At 39.7% G+C, this 22,977-nt stretch overlaps 2 protein-coding genes across 5 annotated transcripts in view; one reads left to right on the forward strand and one right to left on the reverse strand.

Annotated features, from left to right (window-relative positions):
* LOC143273932 (2-Hydroxyacid oxidase 2-like) overlaps window positions 1-22,977 on the reverse strand; it is a 393,436-nt gene that overhangs the window by 283,752 nt on the left and 86,707 nt on the right. The window lies entirely within an intron of this gene.
* Window positions 1-22,977, forward strand: part of Wars2 (tryptophanyl tRNA synthetase 2, mitochondrial) — an 88,209-nt gene that overhangs the window by 33,434 nt on the left and 31,798 nt on the right. For 3 of the 4 annotated variants that reach the window (XM_076574703.1, XM_076574705.1, XM_076574706.1), the window contains one exon: window positions 22,419-22,676. The exons of the other annotated variant lie outside the window; for it this stretch is intronic. In XM_076574703.1, the coding sequence (XP_076430818.1) occupies window positions 22,419-22,676 (258 nt within the window). The remainder of the gene's footprint in view (window positions 1-22,418; window positions 22,677-22,977) is intronic. 4 annotated transcript variants of the gene reach the window in all.

A 22,977-nucleotide genomic window follows, 5' to 3' on the forward strand; every position in this document is an offset into this window, starting at 1 on the left:
ACTGCTCCATGTAAGGGAATTTACAGTTCCCTTTGTGGAATTGTGATTTTGCAACAGTCGTATCAGAACAAGAATCTGGTGGTTTTTACAAACATTGCCTGTGTTTTGGAGACTGGGGCAAACAGTGCCATCACTTGTGACACCGGGTATTTTACCCTGAGTGACTGCCCGGCACATAGTTGCTTCTCACCTGCAAGTTACGCTTTCAAACCAGACAAGTGGCGTTATGACGAATAAGAACGGTGTTACGTTATTTATGCTGGTCATCGTACCTACTAAAATGTACTTGTAGGGAATTATGAACAATGTAAAAATTCTAATTGGGAAGAAATCGTCGAAACTGATAAATCAATTACATTTAAAACGTTATGGTTTGAGAATTCTGAGTTTGCAGTGAAACCGTTGTGAAGAAATTATCAGTTTTGACTCAAAGTATATTTTCAAAAATAGGACGTGACTACATACAAAAGCAACATAAAATAGATAGGTAAAAAATAAAATCTGTGTAGAAGGTCTACTGGAATAAAAGCATATCCCACAAAGATAATGTGATAAATACCCCATTGGTGAATAGAGTCAGCCTTCTGGAGTTAGAAAAGCAAGAGAAAACAGGAGAGAGGCGAGCCGTCTTGGCTTATATATGCTCATGCCTTGATGATTACGAGAATGCACAGTTCGAAATGAATTGTCAGAATGAGAGCAGGAGACCATGGTGCTGTCCCTTTACAAGTGAGGGCTTGGCTTGCTTCAGTTTTATTCACTAATATGTGTGATGGTCCAGCTTAACAGAATGAAAAAACGTATAAACCATCAAGAAAGGAGAGGCTTTCTTAATTAGGGGATGTTGAATTTGGTCAGGCTTAAAGACAGCTAGGGCTATCGAGTTATTTTATATCCGTACAAACACACAGAGTGAGTGCTAATCATGATCAGGGTGTTCCCAATGGACATGAGTAGGAAACTGACCTTGATGGCAGAGTTCCAGAGGAAGAGTAAATACTCACACATGCAAAACTAACGTTGATTAGTGAGTCTGAGAAACTGAAAACTCTGAAATGCTTTCGATGCCGGGAACTCTTTGATAACATCCTTTCTGTGTCTGGATGCATGTTACCAGCTTTATTCCGAGCTTTTATAAGAGACCCAAAGATAGGACCTGCAGGAAGCAATGTGGCATGTCAAAAATATATTGGGCTATTTGTTCTCTAACATTATGGGCTGTCACTGAGAGATTCCAGAGATTATTGACATGCGCTTTTGAACATAAAGAGGGATGGAGGATTAATGATCAGCTGACACTGGTTTGCAAATTTGAATTCCCTTCCCCCAAAGTTTATTAATTATATACACAGAGTTTTATGAACTCTTTATAAAGAGCTTCAAAGAAAAATCAGACATGTGTACTTGGTTTTTCAAAAGTTAAAGAAACAGTTCACTGTTTGTTTTCTTTAAAAGAAGCCCATATCTCAAAACCATTTGTGCTATAGTGGTTATGAAAAAAATTCAAAGGAAACAAAAGTTATTTTAAAGAACAGAAGTAGGATTGTGGTCATTCAAGTGGTGTGTGTCCCGATACTCCATTGGAAAGATGGTAGGTATACAATGCGTACTTTTCACCAGAAAAAAAAATATGTCATTTGCTAAATTCACATTTACATTTTTCCAAGTGATTACCCATAATGAAAATTCCAGGGGTACTGTTTAAAATGGAAGCAGTAAGTGGAGTTAAAGCCAAAACCATGTGCAATAATTTTAAGGAATCAATGCAAATATGACCCTAGAACTTTGAACTGATCCCAGAACAAAATAACAGTAACTTCATCTATGATTACACCCTCTTAGTTGATCTGTGCTGTTTATTTGATGTGGTCTGTCCAATAATGCTGCTTGCAACACAGCACCACTACCTATATACAGTTGTGGTTTGGCCAATCACCATAGGCAGTGCAATGTTTTTATCCTGCTCTGCCTTGCCCACAGCACTGGCCCTTGCAGCTCTGGAAAGGAGGGCCAGTGGCCAGGCTCACTGTGCATCTGTTTGCTGCACTAGCTGAGCTGCTAAAACTGCTGTAAAAAAAAAAAACAAAAAACGTGCCTCAGCCCTCAGTGCAACAGCAGCGTCTCTCACAGCTCTGGCGTCCAAGGCAGATAGAAGCAGCATCTTCAGGGTGCTTTCCTTACCATGGGGCTGTATCACTCCAACCTCTCCATCAAACATGGCTGCCTTTCCTTTTTATCACTGCATCCTCTCTTATAAGGAAACTGATTAGAGCTCACTCCAATCAAGTCTGGCTTCATTCTATTTATATCCGCAAAGACTCATCTTCCAAATAAGGTCATATTGTGGGGATCCACATAGACATGAATTGGCAGGGAAACATATTTAAGCAATAGCAATACTGTAAATTCAATTTTACCCAGAAACCATGTCAGTTGTTATATAAACATTTCTTCCATTGTGGACGTTAGACTACAGACCCTGAAGAACACTGACTATTCTTACCATGTTAGTTGAACGTAACATTGACTCTAGTGCAAGGACGCTTAATTTAAAAATGAAGTGTTAAAGGAAAATCACCAACTCAGAATTTCTCATGAGCTATTTCATTTGTTTAATTAAGATCAGTTCACAGAGACACTTGCCTCTGCCGTGCTTTGGTGGTGTGTAAAGTCATACTCTGAAGGATCCCTACACTAAATCAAAGGGTTTGGGCATAATCTGGGAAAAGAACAATGGAGAGTCACTATTTTGAAAAGACAGTTCAGCTGATGGTATGGGTCCTACAAAGTCCAAAGCAATTCAGACATTGGAGGAGAGATGGGGAAGTGACCGTGATTCCTGTTGCTTTTGCAGTTGATTAGCTGATAATGGTGCTAGCTAATATTACTGAGTGCTCCCTAAGCACTTTTAATATACTCCTCTGTTTAATTCATGTAATAATCCATGAAGTAGAAGAAAACGATTCGCAAATACTAAAGATCACACAGGTAGTAATGAGAGGAGCCGGGGATTGAATCCATAGGACTTAGTGAGGAAGAAGAAGGGATTTGGAGTGGTTTTATGTCATTCCTAGACTGAGCAGGTTTGGAAGGAGGTGGCCAGGTCATGGGTTTGGGAAACAGTGTTATGCTTGATGGGCAGCTGGTTAGAAATGCAAATGAATATGCCACGTTGGTGGCTGTAAAAGGTTGGCAATAGTATTTACTGTTAACATTCATCTGCTCTGAATAGTATAATCGTGTTTGATTCTATATCTTACGTAGCTGCAGTGAAACATGAAAAACTGTCTTCTAAAAAGCATAGTAATTTGAACAGGGTGAATTGTTTGCAGTTGTATATCCTAGGGTCCTTTTTAAGTTAGGAGAGTAGACACCATATTTAGAACTTTGCGGGATTGTTCAGCCAAACAGATAGAGAAGAGGAATCTGTGGCACACTTGGGGCCAGCTGGCTAAGAAGTGAACGTACTTCGGCACAAACCCCCTGCTCTCACCCTGTGCTCCCCACTTTCCTACAAACGTCCCCCTGCATCCCTCTAGCCACAGGTTATTCCACTTCAAACCTGATGGCTTGTGGGAACCGCTTTGTCAAAATCGTTAAAGAAATGCCTGTGAATTCTCCTCCCGAAGCGCTGCCTGTTTTCTGTGTCATTTTGGTCTCATTAATCAGCAGTGCAGCAGGGCAGACACTGTGCTGTGTATTTTACTGTCCCCAGCACAGCGGCTCCTCCGTCTCTGCCCCCAGGCTGACGCACTGGGGAAAAGGAGAGAGGGAAGCCATCAATCTTCCCAGTTGCTCATGTCAGCGGCGTGTCCTTCCCCCTTCCTGTTGGCTGTCTCTCTCACCACCTGTGTTTAGAATTAGCATCGAAGCTGCTGCCCACATGAATAAGAACCACTGTCCTTGTCACCTGCCCGGGTACGGGCCACCACTCCTCAATGGAAACAAGTACATCAAGCAGTTATCTCTAGTGGGAACAGGGGAGGAGAGAGAGTCACACGTCCCCTTTGACGATTTTCATGACATAAAATTCAAGCAGGATTTAGGTCATATATTTTAGAAGGCAGAAATAATATTAGTGGCTCGAAGAGGTAGAAGCAAATAATTTTGTTGAACGCCATCTTTGCGGAGCTGTTTGCAGCCAGAGCTGATACCTGATTCACAGCCTGTCTATTGATTGACTGGTACAGTCACTACTCATCCAGTCCTCCTGCAGCTCAGTCTTGTTCTGGCTACGGAGGAGCTTTTCCAAGGATTGAGACAACATTCATAGCTCTTGTTATGCCACCCACTGAAGCTGCTTAGCTAGTGTTGGGCCTCCTTGCTCAAATAAAAATGTAGCATGAGACACATTCAGTGACACAGTATAATACTAGTGGGCAGAGAAGGGATTTGACCCTAGCACTCTCTCTGATCCCCAAAACTCATGGTTTTTAGATTGTGCTACATTGTTTCCAGTCTAGTTCCAGTTTGCAGATATTAATAACTTAAATATGCAAGCTGCATAAATCATTAGATATTATAACTTTATTTCCCATGACATAAAATGAACATGGTTATTGCTGATATTCATGTTGGTATGATACTCTTATAGTTACAAACCAATCACACAAGCTATATGCAGAAAAACTATTTTTTTAATTTGGTGACAGAAAATGATTTTTCCCTTAGAAAACTAATATGAAATATCAGAAAGTAAGTTGTAAGTTACCACCTTCCCCTCCTAGCCACTAATAAGCTATATATGATTCTAGCTTCCTTACCAGCATTCATCTATTTAACCCACATGTGTACAGAATGACTGTACAGTGTCGCTGGCCCCTTAGACATGAAGAGATGCAGTGCTGTACAAGGAAGTACAGCAAGTGCCCAGCAGAGCTGGTATTGGACTCCTGTCTTCTGGTTGCAGAATTGGGCTTCTCTCCATGACCAATACATATAGTATCTGTATTCTTATCTGTTCTGTTATATAATCTCTTTGTATTACACAAAATGAAAACTATAATTTCTTTAAAGCTTTCCCTGCTGGTAGATAGTAGTTGCTTGGAGTTCTTTTATAATTAAGTGATGACATACACTAGCTATCCTGTATTCAATGGATGAATACTTCTGTAGGACAGATATCCTTATGTTAAGTGAGCAATTGAATGAAAATAAACACTCATATTTCTGGTCCCCATAGGTGGTTAGGTAACTTATGAAGAGAGCTTACTATTGCAAATCCAGTACCACAGGTTTCCATAGCAACAAACCCTCAAAAGTCTCCCAGCCCTGTGAAGTAGGTTCTGTTTATTCATTTGTGGATGTTCATGACTATTCAAGCAGTTGAGCAGGGATTTGAATCCAGGTAGTCTGGTACTATTTCTCACTTTTTAATCATGAGACCTGTTTTTTTTTTTCTGTACTCTTTGTTTCCATGTATGAAATTCACCTATGTCTCTTCTAAAGGTTCAGGACCCTTGAAATAGTTGTGAATCGATTCATAGGGCTTTTTTTTTTTTTTTTTTTTTTGGAGGGGGGATTGTTTGTTCGTTTGAGACAGGGTTTCTCTGGGTAGCCCTGGCTGTCCTGAAATTAACTCTGTAGACCAATTGGCCTCCAAGGGAGGATCTGCCTGCCTCTGCCTCCCTCCTGCTAGGATTCATACATTTTGTGTAAGAAGTTTTGGCCGCTCAGCTTCACTTGATTAAAGCCACCTGTTACTAGTTCAGGCTTGGGTCACCCAACTGAACTGCTGCTCATAAGACCCAACCCCATACCCTACAGAACTTACATAACCATCTATGGGGATCAGAAATACAAGTGTTTTATTTTTATAATACTTCTAAAGCACACAGGATATCTAGTGCTACATCATCACTTCATTATAAAAGAGCTTGAGTGTTGAATTAGACTCTGGTGAGAGATTAGGAGCCAAGGAGGATTGCCAGGCAGAGACATGGATAGAATAGAGCGTGCTAGCCATAGAGAATCTTTGTTGTCTGCTTATAGTTGGCAGGTTTTAAAGATCTCTTTGTGAAGTCCAGGCTGTTCATGCTTTCTGAATCCCCAAGCCATGTAAGATTTATAGAACTGGACGTTGCCAAGTAAGACTTGCCAGCTACTGAAGATGGTGCACTTGCTTGTCAGGGCATCTTTTCCCTCCGTTCTAAGACCAGAAAAAGCACTGTCCTGCTCTGCTGACCTTTGTGGCTGCCACACGACTGCTTCTGACCATCCCTTAGTGATGAATTGTTTCAGAAGTTTTACTCTATTGTGATGTAAATTGTAAACAAATCAATGTACTCTTCACACTTTAGCCGTGTGTGTGTGTGTGTGTGTGTGTGTGTGTGTGTGTGTGTGTGTGTGTGTATTTCTGATCAGGTTGGCAGCTTTGAAGAATAAGTACTGTATTGTGATGTAAATTGTAAACAAATGAATTTGCTCTTCATAATTTAACCTCGTGTGTGTGTGTGTGTGTGTGTGTGTGTGTGTGTGTGTGTGTGTATTTCTGATCAAGTTGGCAGCTTTGAAGAATAATTATGTACTAGTTGTCAAAGTATTGTTTGTTCCATTTTGATCTCACATTAGAATCACCTGGAGAGCTCTTAAAACTTAAGATGCTAATGCCAAATCTCAAACTGATTAAATCTGAACCTCTGTGGAACCCAGGCATTAGTGTCTTTTAAAGCTCCCAGGTAAGACTGAGAATGGGAGGCTTAGAAGGAATCGTCTCCTTTTCATTCATATATAGTGTTTCCTTCTATACTTTGGTAAAGTTGAAATGAAGATTAAAGAGTAAACCATTGGTGTATGTCTTAGTTTTCATGCTGCTCTGATAAATACTCTGACAGAAGCTACTTAAGAGAGAAAGGGTTTATTTTAACTCACAGTTTCAGGTTACAGCCCATAATGGTGGGGAGTCACAGTGGGGGGAACTAGAAGTTATGGTCCCATGGCATCCATAACCTGAAACAGAGAGTAATGAATATGTGTGTGCTGTACTCAGCTTTAGAGGGTGCATGATTCCCTGCCTAGGAAATGGATCTTCCCACAATTAAGACAAGTCTTCCCATGTCAAGTTAGGTAATCAGGGCAACCCCTCAAAGGCATTCTCCAGGATCTAGATAATCCCTCACAAGTATGCCCAGAGGCTTGCTTCTTAGGTGCTCAGTTGAACACTAGACATCACAGTGCTCAAAAGCTCCTTTCAAACTTTAGCATGCATTGCAATTGACTTAGAGACAAATTAAAGCCCAGACCTTGCAACTTTCTCCATTTTCTCTTCAGTGGTAAGCCTGTTAGACTTCTTCATGAGTAGGTCTAGGAGATTCTAATATGTGCTCAAATGACATTCCTGGTACTGGGAATACACTTTATTTTGAGAGCCTCTGATCTGACCTCTTCCTCCCACCTTTCTTTTTTTCTACCAGAGATGCTCAGGGCAACTGCCTTAAGTAGTCCATATTTAAGTTATCAGTGTTATGAAAATCCTGGATTCTAGAGGAGGCACAATCTGTCACTCCAATAATCAGCCAATCTAATCAGAAACAATTGACTATGCAAAAGCAAATTCTGCTTTATACAACACTGTTCCCCTAAGTCCCTTTTACTACACTTGGAGACAATACCAGAGGGGTTTTGATGTCCCAACGTAGGACTTGGATTTCATTTTTCCACAAAAATAATTTTGTGAATGTTTGAGTATAGCCAAGATTATGCTGTTAAAACCATCCTTCAGGAATAATGTGGGCTCAAGGGCCTATGGTGAGTTGCCTCCCAGGAACTTAGCCACCAGTTAGAGAATTAAGTTTCAGAGTTTCAGAAAAGCAACTTTTGCACAAACTCGTACAACTAAAGTTCTGTAGCCTTGCAATGGAATCATTTGGTTCATTTTTGTTGTTGTTGTTATCTTGTCCTTTACATTTAAAGCCAGAGAGGTAAAGAAACCATTTGTCATGCATGTAACTAACATTTATTAGGTGCCCATAATGCTGCTGGCACTGTGCTATTTACTAGGGATTTAAAGATGAAAAAGACAGCCCCAGCCCTAGAGGAACTTGTAACCTAGGTGAGAAAATATTTACTAAGCAAATAAGAAAATATTACCAAGTTTCTGTTGTGATAGGTGCAATAATGAAAACTGATGAAGGAGAGATCTGTTCTGCTTGTGGTAGGGATACTGTGGCTGACAAAGTTGTGTGTGTCTGTGTGTGTGTGTGTGTGTGTGTGTGTGTGTGTGTGTGTGTGTGTGTGTATGCATGTACCTGTATCTTGGTGTGGGTGTATTTAGTGGCTATAGAATTGAGGAGAGTTTATTATTGGTTGGTGTTTAGGGAGTGTTTTCCTAGCAGAAAAGGAAGGCGTTCTACAGTGGTGAATAGAGTGTGCATTGAGGAGCTTGGGCAGGGATCCTCCCTGTGTAGTAATCAGATTGTATGAACGGCCCTTTGTGTTGGAACCTCGTGCTAGAGAAGAGGTGAACCTCATACTAACTCAGTGTGTAATATTTCCATTTTTATCCCAGCCTTTCTTTTTGAAGAGCTTTGTGCTACTGTCTATTTGTCAATAACATAAAAAATATAAATGAATGCTTAGGAAACACCTTGAGTCACGTAGATTCAGGTTTCTTTATGAGTGATCTCCGATGTTGGCTGGGACAGGCACAATGAACAGTCACATACCACGCTCTTCCTTGTACTCTTCTATGTATTGGACACATTAAAAAATGATATATAACAACAACTTTTTTGAAAACATCTGTAAAAACATTGCAATCTAGAGCTGATGATCTGGCTCAGTGGTAGAGTACTTGCTTGCCTGCCTAGCATAAGCACCATTTTGGGTTTGATCCCCAGTACCATAAAAAGGTAGAAAGAAAAAGGAAAAAACTTAAGCAAATCAGTGTAATCTAATCTTCACATATTAAGTCTAAGGGCTTTCATATTAGTTAGTGGTTCTCAACTTTCCTAATGCTGTGACCCTTTAATACAGTTCCGCATGTTGTAATGATCCCAACCATAAAATTATTTTCGTTGCTACTCCATAACTATAATTTTACTGCTGTTATGAATAGTAATGTAAATATCTGTTTTCCAGTGCTCTTAGGTGACCCCTGTGAAAAGGTCATTCCACCCCTCAAAAGGGTTATAAGTAGACAACTCTCGATACTGGCGAAAGAGTAAATGTTCTTAGACAAGTAGTTGAAGAAGGGATTCAGGCAGACATTGATGGGGATGTCTGAAAAATGGTTTTAATTCATGGGCTAAGCCTTTCATTGGCCACCAGAGGTAACAATAAAATTGTATCTTCCTAGGGTGAATACATAAGGCCACTTGAGAACTTTCTTTTGAGAAAAAAGTAACCTTAAGCATTTGAATTATTCTTTATACTTTAAAACTTTCTATTATTTGTCTGTTGTCTGTCTTTACTATTCCTTTTTGGTGTTGTTTTTAAAAGCTTGATTGATTGATTGATTGATTGATTGATTGATTTTATGTGTATATATGTTTGTCTGTGTGAATTTATATGCACCAGGACATTCAGGAGCCTGCAGAATCCAGAAGAGTGCATCAGATCCTATGGAACTGTATTTGTAGTCAAATGTGAGCGACTGTGTGGGTGTTGAGAATTGAACCCACATCCTTTGCAAGAGCAGGAAACTCCTTAACTTGCTGGAGGATGTCTTTCTGTATGCTGTGAATATATGTTGTTTCCATTGGTTAATAAATAATCTGCTTTGGCCTATGGCAAGGCAGCTTAGAGGCAAGCAGGAAATCCAAGGAGAGAGACAGGAAAGAGAAAGATGGAGTAGGAGAGACACCAGACTGCCATCCTAGGAGCAACATGTAATGGGATGCAGGTAAAGCCTCAGAACATGATATATAGATTAATATAGATTAAAATATTATATAGATTAATATAGATTAATATGATATATAGATTAATAGTTATGGGTTGAGTTAAACTATAAGAGCTAGCTAGCAAGAGGCCTGCCATAGGCCATACAGTTAATAATTAATATTAAGCCTCTGAATGATTATTTTATAAGTGGCTGAGAGACTGGGGACCAGGTGGTACTGGCAGAACACAGGACCACTGGGCCAGGCAGGACCTGAGAAAACCTTCTGGCTACATGAACCACTGAGCCATCACTGCACCACTTTGGATATACTAATAAATCATGTAGTAGTGATTAGGATGTACATTGCATGATTGATGTAGAAAGCAGTAATTTTAGATATTAAAAATCTTTATGTATATCATGTTTAGATAATATATTAATTTAGCTTTATAACCACCTTTCTAATAAAAGCAAAAAGGGCTTCCTTTTTTTTCTTTCTGTACTTCATATAGTCTTTACATTTAATGTAGTTTAGCCCCCACAGTAATCTTTCCTGGAAGCTAAACTCCCTAACTTTATTTTATTCTTTATGTTATTTATGTGTGTGGACATATGCATGCCACCTCATGTGGGTAGAGGCCAGAGGACAACTTCATGAGTCTATTTTCTCCCTCCATTAGTCGATGTCTAAGAACTGAATTCAGGTCATGCGTCTTGTTAGTAAGTGCCTTTATCTGCTAGATCATCTTGCTGGCCCTCCCATTTCATTATTTTTGTCTGATGGGAAGGAGATCTTACTGAGGTGCCACATGCCTGGAAGAGAAAAAGACCCGAAGAAAATAGCCCAAAGAGATATTTAAATTCTCAAAGAAATAGCTACAGGATAACATTTTATAAATGTGTAAACCTGCTTTTTAAACTATGTCTTTAACAAAATACTCTAGACTCATTTATAAAGAACAAACGTTTTCTCCATTCTAGAGACTGGTAGTCCAAGATCCTCTCTGGTAGCTAGAGAGGGCTGCTCTCTGCTTCCAAATAGCACTCTGTGGTTCCCCCTCCAGAGGGGGTGAGCACATCATCCTCACATGATAGAAGTGATGGAAGGACAAACGAGACTGAGCTTCCTCTGAAGTCTCTTACAGGGACATTAATGCTACTCACATTACCAAAGACCCTCTTCTTGTATGTGTGTGGAAGAAAAAAATTTAATTGCTATTAAGAGTAGGTGAAAACAAAACAAAACAAAAAGCTCTGTATGAACTTGAAATTAGTTTCCAGTCATCTTAGTAGTAGAGGATGTGTTCTACAAAGTAGAGATGTGGAATTCTGGAAGCAGTTTCATAGAACAGTCCCCCGACAGATAGCAAAGGCCAACGCCTAGTAAGGTCCAAAGCCTTGTCTGTGGGGAGTTTGGGAAGAGGCTTAGAAGTGCTATAGTGTGCATAAACAAACTCAACAGTCTTCATCATACAGTAAAGACTCTCCCTGTGAGTACTTCTGCTCTCCAGCAAAGGGGCATGAAGTGCATAAACACAGAGTTCTTGCCAGATATCTGACCCCTTGAGGTAATAATTCATGCACTTCTAAATGGCTGTCCTCTTTGGACCTAGCACGTTTGGCAACTACGAGGAGGTGGACGTGGAAAGCACCACACTCAGTACCAATAGCCAGAGAGTGGCCGCCCCGTGTGTCTCCTCTTCTTTCATTTTTCATTATTCTGCTGTGAGTGGCCGCCCCGTGTGTCTCCTCTTCTTTCATTTTTCATTATTCTGCTATTTAATAAAATGATTTCAGAAAATTGTACTCAATGCACTCTGGCTGTCAGGATTTAAAACTTAAATCTTCTGGGGTAGAGACCGCACTGCAACATTTGGAACCCTGATAGCAAACAAGGTGGTCACAGGTATACTGGCTGGAGGACTTCCCAGCTTTCCTGATCAGGTTATTGTAGGCATTCTTACTTGAGTTTGTTTCAAAGCTAAAATCAAAAATTCTGGTTCTAGAATGGTGTGAACAGTCCAGTGAGTGCCATATGATTTTTTTTTCCCATCAGCGGAATATCCACAAGGACATAACAGTATAGCATCAGTGATGGAACCTGGCTTCTGATCATGAATTCCACCCTCACAAGTGGCATCCTTTGCCATAACATCATCTTTCATGTAGATCTGGTCCATAACTGCTAGGTCAGGCTTACTCATTGGAATTTCCAGGGCTGACTGATTATCCACCTCTGAGAAATCCCAAGTATACAAGTACTCACAGTCAAAATTCATATGTCCATATCATATGCTGTTTCATTTGGGGAAGCTACATTAAATAGCTCTGCTTCTTCCTGGGAATTCCCGTGTGGGTACCATTGGCGAGAAAGCATCATGAAATACTTAAAAGAATTTGCAGGAAAAAGGATAGAGATGGGAAATACTAGATTAAGCAAGGTAGCCCAGACTCAGACAGAAATTACATACTCTTTCATATGTGGATCCTTTCATATGTGGAGGGGTGTGTTTGTATGTGTGTGTGTGTGTGTGTGTGTGTCAGGATAAGTATAGGTGATGAGGTGAGAAAGGAAACTACAAGAGAAGAAAGCGTTGAGGAAGGATGTGGGAAGGGCGAGGGGACATGTGACATGAAAGGGGAAGGAGGCTGGTGGCAGGGTGGAAGGACACAAGGGGAACTGGGGACTTGGGGAATGAAGGAGAGAGCAGAACTAATGAAAACAAGTTTTGTTTGGCCATGCAGTAATGAAGCCCAGTACTGTAAGTGTTGATTTAAGAATTAAAAAAAGCAGCAGCTTTGCCTTGAGTTAAACCCACCATAATCCCTAGAAGGCTTCAACAGGGTGACCAGTGCTTACTCAGCAAGAGGGAGACACCAAGTGTCTTCAGAATGAGCCATCGCTTGCCTAAGGGTAGAGTGCTAGAGTTCTGGTCCCTGCTGAGATATGCCCTTAACTTTGTTTTGAACATTACTGAAGGATGCTTTCCTCCTCTGAGAAGCAGAATGGGACAGAAGGTGGTGAGAGTGGAGGAATTCAAAGGCCAGCCAATCTTGAGTCAGGAAAGGCCAAGTTGAATGCAGTGCAGTTTGAGAAGGAGCACAGAACCCAAGCCCAGGGGTAAGAGCGGACGACCCTCTCACTTGGCTCTCTGCAGGTTCTTTAGTCCTTCTCTGGGAAGTGATTCTGTCCCAAGATGACAGTGACACAGTGCACACTGAGAGAGAGAGAGAGAGAGAGAGAGAGAGAGAGAGAGAGAGAGAGAGAGAGAGAGAGAGGGAGAGAGAGAGAGAGATCAGAGGTTTAAATAAGCCTGTAGAAAACTACTTGATGATCTAAGTTTATCCCTTTCCCAGATTAGTTACATATGTAAGCACTTACCATAGATGTTTGTAATGAACTTACTGGCTAATGGGTTAGTCACTCCTTTTTCTTTCTTGTTTTCCTTAAGTGTTAGTTGTTGCCTGTGTATTGTTTCTTGAGGAGGATGGGTGGCAGGGGCAGAAGACCTGCTCTGTTTTGTGCTAATTGGGCATTTACTATGTCGATTCCCAGCTCTGTGCATCTGGCTCTGTTTCTAGGCAGAAATGAACCCACTTTCCTTGGTGCTGAGTGAGCATTCCTCAACAGACCAAGGTTCTAATACTTTGTAGAAATTGAAGTTGACTGTAACCAAACAGTGTTGGGCCACGATCAAAGCTTTCCAGGAAGCAACTGTCTCTTCCAGAGAGCCACCTGATGTCTTCCTCAGGGTCTCCTCTGTTTCAACGCTGAAGTCTTTAACTGGCAGTAGAGAGATGTTCAGGAAGGGCTGAATATGTATTTCAAGAGTCTAGAGCTACAATAGCAGCACATTACAAATTACAAAATGAGAAACTAGCAGAGTGCTAAGGGGGAGGGCTTTAAACAGATTTTTTTAACTTGTATACAGTCAGAAGAGTAAACAGACTTATAGAAAAATATTTCCATCCACATTAGCTGCTAATGTTAATAATTACTTTATTGCAGTCTGTGAAAAATGTCACTCTTGAACCAGCGAAATGGCTCCATGGGTAAAGGCACATGTCACTGTAGCTGGAAGTTTTCCTGTGTCCCACAGCCACTCAGTCCCAAGTAAACACACAGAGGCTTATATCAATTACAAATTGTTTGGACTATGGCTGAGACTTATTGCTAGCTAGCTATTACATCGTAAATTAACCCATTTCTATTAATCTATGTATTGCCGCATGTCTTATGTGTATTTACCTGTATCCTATTATATCTTGCACTTCCCCGCTTCTCCTGACTCTGCTTCCCTTCTCCTTCTCTCTCTGCTTCGATTTCCCACCTGGTTCTTATCCTGCCTTACCATAGGCCAAAACAGCTTCTTTATTAACCAGTGGTAGTAACACATATTCACAACATACAGAAAGACCATCGCACAACATGCCATGAAACCTAAAGACCTGAATTCATTTCCCAAAATCCATATGGTAGAAGAGAACCAACTCTTGGAAGTGTCCTCTGATGTACTACCATGAAACTGTACACTGTGATACATGTGTGCCCCCACATATGCACACTCATGAGTACACACACACACACACACACACACACACACACACACACACACGTATCATGAGAAATCCACGAGTCTGTTTAAGGGAGTAACAAGGATTTATTAAAGTAATAAAGGGGAAGATACACTCATGAATACAGAACCAAGTGAACAGCTGCCATCAACTCTGCCCCTGAGAGAATAGATTCAGCCATCTGAATCCACCCCAAGAAGAAGGGGTGTGACCCCCCCTCTCCTTTTAAGTGATCACATACATAGATCAGAAGCCATGCCCTAAGACTTATACCTCAAAGCTAATTGGTGGAACGAATTCCCACTACATTTCCTCTCTTTGTCTAAATAAGAAGGTTCTGAACTTAATACAAAATTATATATATAATAAGAACAATTACCAAGTAATGTCCAAGAGAAAGAAAGGGTAATAACATAAACAAAAATGGAACTACAACCAACAAGAACAACATCAAGCAAGAAACACATGCTAGCTGTCCAGAATACAGGTAAATGGCAAAGTGCAGAGATCACTCCAATAGCTGTCCCATCCTGGGGAATCTAACTCTAGTACCTGATATGTTCTTAGCTAAGATATGAGAGGACTGTAACTGTAACCATCTAGTCTTCAACCCCATCAAAGACCTGAGAAGGAACATAATATTACCAGGGTAAGCAGGAAGTACAAGCAAGTGACTTCCAAAAAAATGGAATGACAGAAACAGCTGGCTGCCTGGACAGTCACCCAAGGCTTCTCTGCAATGTTGGAGCATCCACTTTTGACTATAGGCCTAGAATATCTGATAGACCATTTTCAGAAGCAGGAAAGTTTTGAAAGACTGTCTTTCCCTGTCTTGGCAAAGTTCAGCAGTCATTTTTCCTTGTGTCCTGCTCATCCAGATTGGACAGTGTGCTTACTGTCAGCAGCCAAGGCAAAGACAGTTCTGGGCCCAAAAGACCATATTGCCAAGAAGAAGACAAATTCCATATGGAGTGTCTTCGATGCCCATCATCTTCTTGGAGTACATTGGTGCTATTAGGAGCAGTCGTGTCTAAGTTATTAAAACATTTAAATGCCATATTCTCCAGGTCTACAAAGTGTTTGAAGATTGCCTATCTATCTGACATATATTTCTGTATATCTAAGAACCCTAACTAACATAACTATGACAAGCATGGGTGAATATTAACCTATAATTATTATCAACCTAAATAGCCTAAAGACTAAAGCTTCACATTATAAAAATAAACAATCCATAAACAGATGCACAGTATAAAGACAATATACAAATTTGTGACAAAAACAAAACATCTCAGAGGTAGAAATGTATAGTGCAATATGATAACAATATCCTTAATATGTATCAGTATACAAGATATCCTAAACAGAGGTAGAACTGACATACAGCATGACAAATACAATTTTACATTTTTATCAATATACGAAAATATTTTAAACAGGAGTAGGAACATATATACAAAATGACAAATATACTTTTCAATTTGTATCAATATACAAATTATCTTAAACGGGAATAGAAATATAATTTTACATTTGTATCAATATACAAGAATCCATACCAATGCAAATTATCTAAAGCTGATAGTTTGCTAAATTAGTTTACAAGTAGATACAATAATCTACATTATCCTATCCTATCTATCCTTTTTTCTTTTCCAAAGAGATTCCTGAGTCTAAACTTTATTGATCCACCCCCAAACCTATACTCTTACAACCAACCCCTAACAGATGACAATTATCTATAACCCTGAGAAAACAAAACCTGTTGGGAGAGGAGGCCTTGTTTTCTTAGATTGCTTCCTGATGTCTAGGGGCAATGGTATCTCTGTGGGACCCTGTAAGAAAACTAAAACAATGGTTACATCTCATTAAGACTAGCTGTAACATTTGTAGCCAGTTTTAGAGTAATGGACAAGGCCTATCTGAAGTTGTGGCTAGCGATGTAAGATGATAGACTATCTCAGCCAGCCACTTTGTAATTGTCTTAAGCAGTTTTTAGTCCAAAGCTGATCTTTGAGTGGTATTATCAGCTCAATGGCATCATTATGAACCAGGTAGAATTGTTGTTGTGGGCCCCCATCTTCCTTCTGGAGACTTCAGAAATAGCTGTTAGGAAATTTATTGTTCACTGTGGAAAACTTAAACATTATTAAAATCAAAATGGAAAGTTTAAGTTTTAGGATAGCACTATATCTAAAGAAAAGTTCCAAAGAGTCAAGAATAAATATGGGGAGAAATAGAATTTTGACAACAATAGTCTCTAGATTTTTGGTTACCTTCTGTCCCACACAAGGTGGCCCTTCTGATATGAGACAGAAACTCTTAATATTTTCTTTTAACAACATGCTTGGATTTCAAGAAAGATTTCACACCAACTCCAAAGCCAGCTTTGATTTACAACTGAATTGGGACTACAACTTTTCTGAAAAGTAAAGAGATATAGATGTTTAGGTAGTGTGATTTTATCTTGTAGAGAATATTGGTACCATTAGGTCTGGTTTTTCTTTGCTTGTAAATTTTTTTCTAGATAGCCTTCCCTTCTACTTTACACATCCAAATGTCCAAAGTCTTGACTTTCTGAAGATGGGTATTTCTATTTTCCTGTAAAGACAAAAACAAAACCCTGTTCCAACCCTTGTTTGGTGAGTTTTCCTTACAAGTTGTAAAATTGTCACATCAGTACACAGGCTGATTTAACTCAGTATTTTTTTTTCTATTGTCCAATGTCTCTCTGAAACTGTTGTTCCTTTCTAATTAGCATTAAGAAAATTCAAGGTTAATAAGACATTATGCAATCTATCTTTGGAGGTTTTAGTTCCCCCTTTCTGTTTATTAAGCATTTCTTTTAAGGTGCGATTAGATCTTTCAATAACCACTTGTCTTGTAGAATTGTATGGTATACCTGTAATATGCTTTATAATATAATATAATATATATAATAATGCAAAAAACCTGTTTCATTTTAGTGGAGACATATGCGGGAGTATATGCTGGAATAGGCAGGCCAGAGAGAAACTTCTGCCTACACACATGTACACTCATGCACATACACAAACATGCACACACACACACACACACACACACACACACACACATGCACACTAAAAGAATAAATAATATTTTTAATGCCATTCTTTTTTAAACAGTTTTTAGAAGCATGGTCTTACTATGTAGCCCTGGCTGGCCTGGAGTGTGCTACCATACTGACTTTTCACTGCTGTTCTGATAACCAGTTAGACATGGAATTGTTCAGTGAGTTTCTGTGTTTGCCTCTTTTGACCATAGTAAAAAGAAGTCTGATGATTGAGCATTTGATGCTCTAGAGAGACATGGCAGGATTTTGTAGGAACTGCTGAGTCTTTATTTCCCACCACTATTTTCAGGTTAATGTGTTTCACAGTGCTGGTGCTGTGACTCATCAGGCCTAGGTGCTAGCTGCCAAACCTGATACTTGAATTTGATCCCCAGGACCCAAAGGGACATGTTGGAAGGAGAGAATTGACTCCAAAAAGGTGTCCTCTGACTTCCACATGCACGTGTCCCCCAATAAATAAATAAAGGTAAAAACAAAAAACAGAAGAAGAAACCATTTCATGGCTAGTAGGTAGCCTGAACCCTCTTGATGTAACTTGTTCACTTGGGGTTCACAGCAGAATTTCTCTTGAGTGGTCTCAAGAATTGTCTTTTGCAATAATTAACAGTTCGGGATTTGTCAATTCTGAGTGCAGTCATTCACATTAATAAAATGGTAGGTTTGGGATATGCTCAGGACCTTACACAAGAAGAGTTTCAGCTGTGAAATTGGTGAACCTGTACCACCTTTGGTTGGATTCCCCCACCCTCTTGTCTGGACTGCATCATTGTCCATTGCTGGTGTTGGTTCTAAAGTAAGCCAGTTAATTGCTTGGAGGTGGCTTCTGTTAAGGAAATATGCCTGAAATAAAGATGAGGAGGTATCATAGAACAGTCCCTTTACTCCGTCCACCACAGTGGAATCCACCCCTCGAGTGAGTGCATGCCTGTGGGCTAGTCCTGAGGCTGTTTTCTTGGTGGCTTGCCTGCTGTCCACTGGGGAGCCCATGCTCCTTTCATTTTCATTCTTCTCTGACTACAGTGCTTTTGAACACAGAACCCCCCATCCTCCCACCACCCAAACTCCACATTCCAACTCCGTGATCTCATGGTACCAAGCGTATCTCCCCTGCCATGCCGTCAGACCGCCTGCTGGCTCTTGCTGAGGAACAGACTGCAACATAAACTCAGCGCAGAAGAGCAGGACGCTCTCTGTATATTTTTAAGACCAGGGATCCAGATCCATTTAGAGGCTGTATTTGTTTAATAGCTCCTTGAAAACTGAACAAAACATTTCTTGTTGCTCTTACTTTTTGGTAACATCATTCCCTCAGCGCTGGTGTACAGTATCTCGGAAAGCAGAGAATGGAAAAGATGCATTAGCTCATGGCTAATCCGTTCCCACTGCTCATGATGCCGTTTTCCCACAGTCGATCCTCTTGTGCTTTTCTCTTCTAGTCTTCTCAAGAATTTATTTTCTCCAGTTCTCCTGGGGCACAGTTTCTGAGTTTGACCATGAAGGAATTTATATGGAATTATTCATATTCTTTTTTTTTAGCTTAATATTCCTGGTCTCCATAAACCTTTCTATAACCATAAACAGCCGCTCTTCTTCCTGGTCAAGTATTTCTGGATGGTATTTTCGCTTCCATTTACTAAGTTCAGAGTTTGTTTTTCTGCTTTACTTTCCCTCTTCATCAATCAGCCCTGATGCCCATTAATCATTTCTCAGTGCACTGAAAACCCTTTGCTCATTCCCATATCAGAGCTACTTATGGTCCCTGGGTGCTGGAGGAAGCCTCTCTGATATGTGTTCATTTTCTCTCCCTCCCTCCCTCTTTTCATTCTTCCCTTCTTCCCTTTCTCTCCCCTCTCTGTCTCTCTGACCTCATTCTTCCCTTCTTCCCTCTCTTCCCTTCTCCCAGTCTCTTCCTTTTAAAACCCTCTTCACTTCCCTCAATTCTCAACTGGAAAGTACTTTTAAAGTACTGTTTATTAATTATGATTTGAAGATTTCATTGAAGGGGGTAAATGTGTGGGAAGGGGGAGATGAGATTGTGAGTGGTTTGATTATATTTGTTCATAGTTCCTTGAATGGCATTTTTTATATCCTCAGAGCTACGAATCTTTTGGATCCCCTCCTGACTGCTTGGATCAGATTCAATGCTGGACCATAGAGATATGATGTAACATTCTATTTTGGCACTGTCATATTATTAGCTGAAAAAAATCACAAATTATATTTGTAAAATTTGGAGTTCTTAGAGAAAGAGAGCAGAAAAACTTAAGTAGCCTTGACACTTATTTAAAGTGGATTAGCTCTCAGGAGCTATTGCTAGGTAAAAAGATCCAGCTATAGTATGTTGTATGGTTCCCATTTTGGAGAGTGTAGTGTCATAAAGATGTCCAATCTGCCTCAAATGGTCTCATTTCAGGTTCTAACCAGATTCTTCACACTCTTGTGTGACAGAATGATACTCCAGAGCAAGGACAAAAAACAGCCTTTTTCCACACATAGTGCTGGAATAATTAGCTATTCATAAAAAGAAAATTGAATGCCTACTTCACACTTTATGCAAAACAAACAAACAAAAACACTCCAAATGGATGCAGACCCAAATGTGAAAGATAAATAAAGCATTAAAGTGCACACATACAATTGATATGAATGTATGTGTGTATGTGCATATGTCTTCAGGACCTTATAGTATTAAAAGATTCCTTCTATGACACAAAAGTCTGTAGTCAAGTGCATTATATTTATTGAACTAGCAAAGAACTTCCCTTCATCAAAAGATAATGGGAAGAAGTAAGCACACGGTCTTAGAATATATTTCCTCAACCTATAGTTAACTACAGTAACAACATATATAAATTCTTAAATAATGAAAGACAACTTACCTAAATAAAGCACAGAATAACTTGAACAGGGTATTCACAATAAAAGTAAAACTAGACAATAATCATAACAGACTTTGAACTTCTTTAATAATCAAGGAGATGAACTGTTAAACTGTTGTGAGATTCTACCTGGTGTCTGTTCTATTAGCTAAGAAGACTAGAATAAGCAGGACTAAGTGCTGATGGGAATCTGGAACCACAGGAAGTAGTAGGAGAGAATGCAATTTGTTACATACTTGGGAAGAGTTCACCAGGTTGTAGTATGGTTAAAGATGCATGTATGTACCTTATGATTTTACAATTCCACCCTACATATAGAGAAACTTGGCAAGTGGCACACATAGATATATGCATCACAGTTGTCTTTATTCCTCTGTAACCATCTTGCAAATTTTTAGACCTACAGAAAAATGACCAAGTTATTTTACCAAAAGCAATAAATTCTTAATCAACGATGCTGAGCAGAACATGGGTAGCTAGTTGTATTGGTTACTTTTCTGATGCTATGCTAAAACAGCATGATCAAGGCAACTTAAGAAGAGAGAGTCTTTTTATGGTTTGCTGTTTCAGAGGGTTAAGAGTCCCTTGTGGCAGGAGGGCATAGCAGCAAGCAGCAGCAGCAGCAGGAGCAGGAAGCTGAGAGATCACTTCTCCACCACATGCACAGAGCAGAGAGAACGAACTGTAAGTGGAAGGAGACTATGTGATCTCAAAGCCCACCCCCAGTGACATACTTCCTCCAGCATGGCTGCACCTCAGATGCCTCCCCCAAACAGTGCCTCCCACTGGGAACCCAGTGTTCAAATACTACACCAGCATGTGTGGGATTTTTTCATTCAACCACCACAAGAGTAGAGCAACCACATGTTGGCTTTGAAATCCCACACCTGCCATTTCCTTGCTCTGTGGGCATAGGCAATCTATTGATATCTGTGAGCTTTGGTTTCTCATCTGCAAATTGGAAGGGGAAAGAACCCTACTATGTTAGGCACTCAATTAAACATGTTCTTGTACGTAAAGAACTGAGCATAAATGTTAGCAGCATAACTGTCCAGTAAGTTATGGGGACTGTTAAGATTTTACGATGCTGACTAAAACAACAAGTTTGATCTTTAGAACCTTTAGTCAGATACATACTCAAAACTGTGAAGTCATCACTATATAATACTAAGTCACTCAGGAAAAATCGTTTTACTCTAATTTATTTTCCTTCTCATTTTTTTATAACAATACTAGAAAATGTAACTCAAAGGGAAGACATGACTAAGACAAAAAATATTTGTATAATTTATAAAATTATGAAGAATTTTAAAATTCTCTTAATAAATTAAAACTTAAATATGATTATTAATAATAATAAATAAACATGAAAAAAACTTTATCTTTAAAATATTACAATGAAGTACATATTCTCTAGTTCCAGCCCAGGATCATACCCATTAAATTATAATATCAACAATAAGAAATGACTAACGGTGAATTTTTGCCAAATGTTGTGGCCTTCATTTTTTTAACTACAAAAAACAAAATCACATTTGCCAAATGTTGTGGTCTTCATTTTTTTAACTACAAAAAAAACAAAATCACATGCAAAATCCTAAGTTTCCTTTAATCTCTAGTGAGATGACATCTACATGCACAAGCATTCATGGTGCCCACTGGGACCAAAGCCAAGTTTTTCCTCTTAGGAACACTGTCCATTTACCCTGTTTCTGGTTCATTCTGTTCATGATTATATTGCCGCCTTATACCTCATTTTCGCCTAAATACAGCCTCTATCGTCAACTAGGCTTGCTGTCTTTTGACCAAGGAGACTTCTTCCTAAGCATCTTTGTGCGATTTGGAAGTAAGAAAAAGCATTTTTAACATCCGTTTGTCTCTATTAGCAACCACCATAGTGAGTTACATAGAGTGCACACAAAACAATGCATGGCAATGGCCATCAGGCTGCAGTTCATAGGAATAGGACTGTGTGGTAATAGGTGCATAGAATTCATGGATGCTGCCTCCAAAGCAACTATATTTTTTTGTCTTTTCCTTGCTACAGAAGGACAGTGTGGAGCGAGTGTTTTCTGGCATCCAGCCTACAGGAATCCCCCACCTGGGAAATTACCTTGGAGCCATTGAGAGCTGGGTGAAGTTACAGGAGGAATATGACACAGTGTTATACAGCGTCGTTGACCTCCACTCCATCACCGTCCCACAAGACCCCACCATCCTCCAGCAGAGCATCCTGGACATGACTGCTGTTCTTCTTGCCTGTGGCATAAACCCAGAGAAGAGTATCCTTTTCCAGCAGTCTCAGGTCAGCTTCTCAGACCAGAACTCAGAAGACTTGGGTTTTTACATCATTTGGAACTCCTGTTCACAATCTTGTTTTAATTATTCAAGGATGACATCATCTAATGTGATGTTTCCAGTTTAATATTTACATTCATTCATATCATTAAGTATCCTTCTATTTCAGTATTATCTTTGAACTTTCTCCTACTTTATTTTATAGTCTTTCATCCACCCCAAAGTTATGTCCCATTAGTTCTTTGGACCCTGGGATTGTTTTTCTGTGCTGGATATATTCAGTCCAGTGACCTCCCACTGTTGACTAA

This window comes from Peromyscus maniculatus, chromosome 6 (genome assembly GCF_049852395.1).
Source record: "Peromyscus maniculatus bairdii isolate BWxNUB_F1_BW_parent chromosome 6, HU_Pman_BW_mat_3.1, whole genome shotgun sequence".
NCBI classification, from domain to species: Eukaryota; Metazoa; Chordata; class Mammalia; order Rodentia; family Cricetidae; genus Peromyscus; species Peromyscus maniculatus.